A 6000-nucleotide genomic window follows, 5' to 3' on the forward strand; every position below is an offset into this window, starting at 1 on the left:
TAAATATTATGACAGAGTTTTATTAAAATGAACCATTGGTCTTGCATAGTATCATAGATTTAGATTATGATGACCACAGTTAAAAATACTCATATAGCTCTTCACTGCCATGGTAAAATGTATCTAGGCTATATGGTTTCTATGGCATTTGTGTGAAAAACAGTAGCCTAAAAACATTTGGTAGCCTATAAATGTACACATTCACATTCGATAGCTAAATAAAAATACTGTAATAATATTCCATTACTCCTTTAATACATGTCTATATTAATAATATAATACAATTATATATGAATATCCCACATTTCTGCCACAGTACCATGGTGCAGTTAGTGTTAAAACAGTAAATCCATGGTAAAAAATGATGGAAAAAAAATTGAAAAGCCTTCTGACTGTATCATTGAGGACAGTGTTTCTGATGTTTGTCAGCGCTGTTTTGTCTGGCTTTAAAATAGTTTAAATCACCGAGACATTTGTGTTTTTCGCTGAATGTACGCGCTTCTCACTGGATCTCACAGCGCTGTTTAGTGTTCGCGCGACAGATCTGATTTTTGCTGGGTTACAGAAAGAATTTGCTAAATGGTTTTGTGATAATGGTTTAAAAAGATCTAAAATCTCCTTTGAGTTTGAACTAGGGGGGAAAATCCTCACCTTCACCTGTCGGTCATGGTCAGGTAGATGACAAGACCCTGTTGAAAATCTTTCCTTGAATTATTCATGCTGTTCTACAGTGCCAGCCGGATATCACATTGAAATGTGAGCGAGTTATACAAAGAGTATCAGCACCCTGGCCCTCAGTTTAAACATGCACTTTTCAGCGGACTGCCAAAGCATGCTTTCTGTAATTACTGTTCTCCTTGTGCCAAGAAACACAATCTTTCTCCGTTTGAATTTACCCCCCTAAGCCTCAAATGTTTTCTCTCTCCTTGTCTTTCTCTTTGAAATGGTGTATGTCATTGCTAATAAATTACGAGAATTACTTAAGTCACTTGTTCGCAGACACTAGTGTATCTGTGTGCATGAGGTTGATTTCAGATCAGCTTAAGGACATTCTTTATGTGAAAAGATCTTCCCCACAGGCAAGAAAAGGAAAAGAAAGGAAGGGACAAAGAGAGAATGTGTGTCTTTTTCTCATTACAGGAGCCAAGGGAAGGCTGTTGCTGATATTAAGCTCATGTGGATGTCTCCAAGCAAATTTTCATTACAATTATTTATTTATTTCTCTTTTGGAAAGTTGAGGAGCCAGCATTCCCTTTTGAATTATCGCTGCCATTCAAAGTGTGTGTGTGCGCGTTTGTGCAATAATTATGTTTTTCTGTCTTTCTCTAGTTGTCCATCACAGTGGACTGGGAATCGTTGCCAAGAAAAATCATTAAATCCTACAACACCTGTGATGCAGGATGGTGAACTAGGTAATTGGATGGGTGAGTATGCGTTTGCAGTTTTTCCATGCAGATAAGCATCAATATGTTATACTGTATATATATAATATATACAATAATATGTGTAATTTTGAACTCTGCAGCTGTCAGTGTTGGATTAAGTGTAGCTGTGATTCTGGTAGTCATTGCAACTGGAGTCATTTTGTTCTGGCTATTTCAAAAGAGACATTTACAAAAGTAAGCCCATTCACATTCAGATGAATTCTACATAATCAGAAAGTGTCTGTATAAATGTTGGTATTGACAGCTTTTTTCTTGGGGACTGAACAGGGACTCCGGTCTTATTGCTAATGAAGAGTTGGATAGCTCAACCTTTGACGTGCCGAAAAAGGTCAGTAATATACCTCAATATATAAATGCCATGATCAAATGAGTTGATTTCTCTGACATGCTTATATTATGCAATTGTGTGTTTATTTATTAAAAGAGATCTTAATTTTCTCTGCCATGTTTTATATGTTGGATTTATCTCTTTACACATATACACTTACACTTTATCCCTAGACACTCTTTTTCCTCCCACTCCATTTTCTTTTTTTCCACGTACTGCCTGTTTTCCACTTTGGAGCGAACAGTGTTATTCAGTAATTTGAACCACTCTGCAGGTGTGAGAGAGAGAACTGTCACACTGCTGATAGGAAATATTGACCCGCAAGCCTAAGTTTGTGTGTTTGTGTTGGTGTGAGCATGTGTGCATTTAACACTCGGTGCTAAACTCGCTGTATTCTGCATGCGGCATGCAGTCATTTTCACTCTCCTGTGCAGTGAGGGGTAGTTTTCAGTGAAGCCTGGCATATTTTAATGGCTAACTGAGATTTCTCCACATTTTGCTCAGTTAGGCATTAATAAGCTGCTTCAGAAATGTAATTTAATGGGAGCCCTAGTGTTTTGAAAACAGTTACTGATTTTCACAATTAATTGTATTTGTTATTCTAGTCACTTATTACACTAATGTAATGTCATTTGAATTTACTTTGCTAGTTTGACTATGAACTTTATTATTGTTTTTCCTATAGCTGACATTTTATTAAGTTAACGTTAAAGGCAATTAATGTGGTAATTCTTGTTTCAGCTGCCCTCCCTTGATGTTAGACTCAGGTGGCCTGTACATCCTCAACTAAACATCAGCGTTTACCCATGGAAAGAATATCCAAAGGTATGAAACTTATAATTAACACAGCGAATGATCATTCAATTTCACCCCAAAAACAATTTCACTTTTAACTCTTTCTCTGCCAAACACGGAATTTTCCATTATTTGTGAGAAAACGTTTCCCCGCCAAACACAGAATTTTCCGGCTTTCCGTGTTTTCACTGTTAGACGCTAGGGGGGCACTATTACACATCTTCTGAATTTGTACAGAATCTCCTGATCAAAACACAGGCGAAGAAGACGCAAAAAAACAAGCGATCGTATGGAAGCAGATATGTAAAATAACACAATCATCAACATTAAACATCACATAAATCAAAATGCCTAATGTTACTGAATGAAATGTTGACCCAGAACGAGCTATAGGACTGTGCATTAGGGGTGTTGATGGACTCCATCTACTCCATCTGTGTTTGATCATCACTCTGAATCCGATCTGGATATAGTCTTTGACAAAAAATGTGATTTTCTCAGCTTTTTTTTATGAAACTTACTCATATTTAAGTGTTGATAAAAATGGAATGCGTGAAGCTATAATAAAACCTTTTTAATTTGTTTAAAAGCAGGGGGTATGCTCTTTCTTTTGATACATTGCATCCTCAGATATACAACAAAATATTCTATGGGCCATAACATTTTTGTGAAAATGATCAAAACCCTGGCGGGGAAAGAGTTAAAAGACATACAGATGATGTACAATGCAGTCTGTGCACTATTTTATGGCTCTGCACTCAGTTTTACTGGCTGCAGTTATAGTTTTGATATGCCATGATATGACCAAGGCTTAGGATTGGAGGACCTAAGTAATACCTTTAATCTTCTGCTTGAGTAATAATAAGAAAAATAAGATACCGGAGAAGAAAAGGCAGCTGACCAATCATGAGGGGAAAATGTACATCATAATGTCTCATCATAATGATGGGATACAATCGCTGGCTACTTAAATATTCCAGATTTGCTCTGTGTAAATGGAGTATAAGTATAATCAGTACTTTTCATTTGTACATCTGGGCCTGTCTTTGCTTGTGTGTGCTATTCAGGTCTCCAGCTCAAAGGAAAGCAAGCTCTCTTTCTCCAACCCACTCTACAAGTGCCCAAACAGTTCTGAAGCTTGAAGAAAACACAGACATGCAAACACTGGCCATCAGGTCCCTATAGATTTAGAGTGCGTTCCACTTCATTTGAGCCTCCCCGACGGCATGGCTGTACTAACTTAGGGTTTGAGGTTGTTTTTTTTACACAAACTCGTGGGAGGAAAAAGTGCAAACACAAACAAGTTCCAATTAAGCAGAATGAAGCAGTTAAACTATATCAATCATAAAAAAAGTTTCTTATAAGAATCTGTGACATAACTCATTCCACATGTTGTGAAGTCTCTCTGAGGCACTGAAATTATATTTTCATTTTCAGCCAACACTTTATGTCCATGCCTGCTTTAACATTTGCTGATTAGATGCCTATGTAGGTTCAACAGAAACAGATACATAACCATGGCGAACCAAGGCAAATGTTCATATTCAATTACAAAAAAAATGTGTTTCTGTGATTTGGAAGGCAATTTGTGTTTTGTTTTGTTTTTTCATTGGAAATGCCAAACAATGTATTTCAGAAAATAGTTAAGAAAATTATAGCTTTAGCTATTAAAATTAAATATTTAAGATGACCACAATATAACATTAATCCAGGAAGGTTTATCAAATCTAATATGGGCTCAGGGTGCCATTTCAGAGATTGTTTTGCTTTCATAGCCTGCTCTCCTTCCAGATCTCTGTGGGTTTGAGAACATTGTATTTTCATTACTTCAAATGTGCATTCAATCACCACTTGATCTCCTTTTTGGATTCAGGCAGACCACATTTTGACAGATAATAAAATTGAAAACTATAATGATACCAAAACATGAACAAAGTGAAATAGTTTACTGTGCTGTTGCGGTGTTTAAGTGAAAAGGAAAATTCTCTGGGTACCAGAACACTGTAACAAAAGCTGTAAATGTACAATGATGAACTCGGTTGATAAAGGGAATTTTTAAGTGCTATAAACTGTCAGATTGTGGTGTTTTGAATCCTGCAATCTTTGTCCTTTTATTTCAAGGTCAAAACAAGTGCTTAGATTTATCATAACAAGTATGAAGCATGAAAGGAAACATGATGATTTGAAAAGGAGTGTACGCATGTAGATGAATTACTAGGAAATGAGGAAATCGGTGTTAATAAAGATGTTTTAGAATTGTGAATCCAAATAAAAACATACAAAAGGGATTTCTGAAATGTGCTGCACATTACATGAGCACACAGCAGTATCATGTAGAAATACACAATCTGAATTCAAGCTTTTACAAACTATTACAAATGTTTAGTGTCAGCTAATATAGGCACAGCTGATCATTCTTTACAATCGACAAAACTTTGTACTTTTCATAATCTGATTGGAGCTTACACTTTAGAAAAAGACTAATTATGATACTGAAAATATGCCATTGGACTTCTATTGTTATTCAACATGTAGGACAATGTTGACGTCAGTATAACTACAGTCAATATAGAGCACTTGTTTTAGCCTTACACTGCTTTCTACCACCAATTTGGTTACTGCTAATAAAACAACTCCTTGTATTCTCTAAAACTACAGATATTTTTCTTGATTTATTTGCATTTATCTTAAAGTGTTTTTTTATTATTAATTTTGATAATGTAATTTCCAAACTGGAACTTCCCTGTCCTGCTTTGTATTTAGACAGCTAGGATTTTTCTATTAAGTGTGTGTGAGGCAGGAAATTAACTTTCCTTGAAGACGTTTTGCCAGTATTGCTGAGGTGTAAAAACTAATAGAAAGAGACAGTAGAATATTCATCAAGCATAGACCCACACGCTCACATTTGCACAGAGGTGTTTCATTATTATGCTTAAATGCGCAGTCAGTTCATCTGAATCTCAGCGGAATAAAAATATGCAACCAGCGTAATCTATTCCATTCACCAAGTCCACATTTTCATTTTAATGTCTTTCTTTATTTCTCTATCTCTTTCAATGTTTCAGAGTCATTGCTTTTTTCTTACTCAGAAATTGAATGAGAAGCACCAGAAAAAAGATTGTAGTATTCTTATCACATTAGTATGCTCTTTAACGAAACTGAATACATGATTGTTAATTGTATGCATTATAATGCTGTATATGGCTAATGAAGAAATCTTCATGTTTCTTTCTGACACAATAGTAGACATACCACAGGCTTTTCTTTTCCTTTTTTCTTTAGTTTTTTGATCAATATAATGCTGTGGCAAGCAGGACAAGGCAGAGGGACCGTGAGAGAATGGCGTGATTGATATTGAGCACCACCGGCCTCGCACCGTTCTCTCACGGTCCCTCTGCCTTGTCCTGCTTGCCACAAATGCCAGTTCAAATT

General features: G+C 36.0%; 1 protein-coding gene across 1 annotated transcript in view; it reads left to right on the forward strand.

The window, feature by feature from the left end:
- malrd1 (MAM and LDL receptor class A domain containing 1) overlaps positions 1–5209 on the forward strand; it is a gene marked incomplete at its 5' end in the record, with an annotated part of 38803 nt that extends 33594 nt beyond the window's left edge. The window contains 5 exons of the mRNA XM_079808785.1: positions 1330–1412; positions 1526–1619; positions 1713–1773; positions 2515–2598; positions 3636–5209. Coding sequence (XP_079664911.1) covers positions 1330–1412; positions 1526–1619; positions 1713–1773; positions 2515–2598; positions 3636–3710 — 397 coding nt within the window. The 3' untranslated portion in view covers positions 3711–5209. The remainder of the gene's footprint in view (positions 1–1329; positions 1413–1525; positions 1620–1712; positions 1774–2514; positions 2599–3635) is intronic.
- Positions 5210–6000: the final 791 nt, after the last annotated feature.

This window comes from Gobio gobio (genome assembly GCF_949357685.1).
Source record: "Gobio gobio genome assembly, chromosome: 2".
NCBI lineage: Eukaryota > Metazoa > Chordata > Actinopteri > Cypriniformes > Gobionidae > Gobio > Gobio gobio.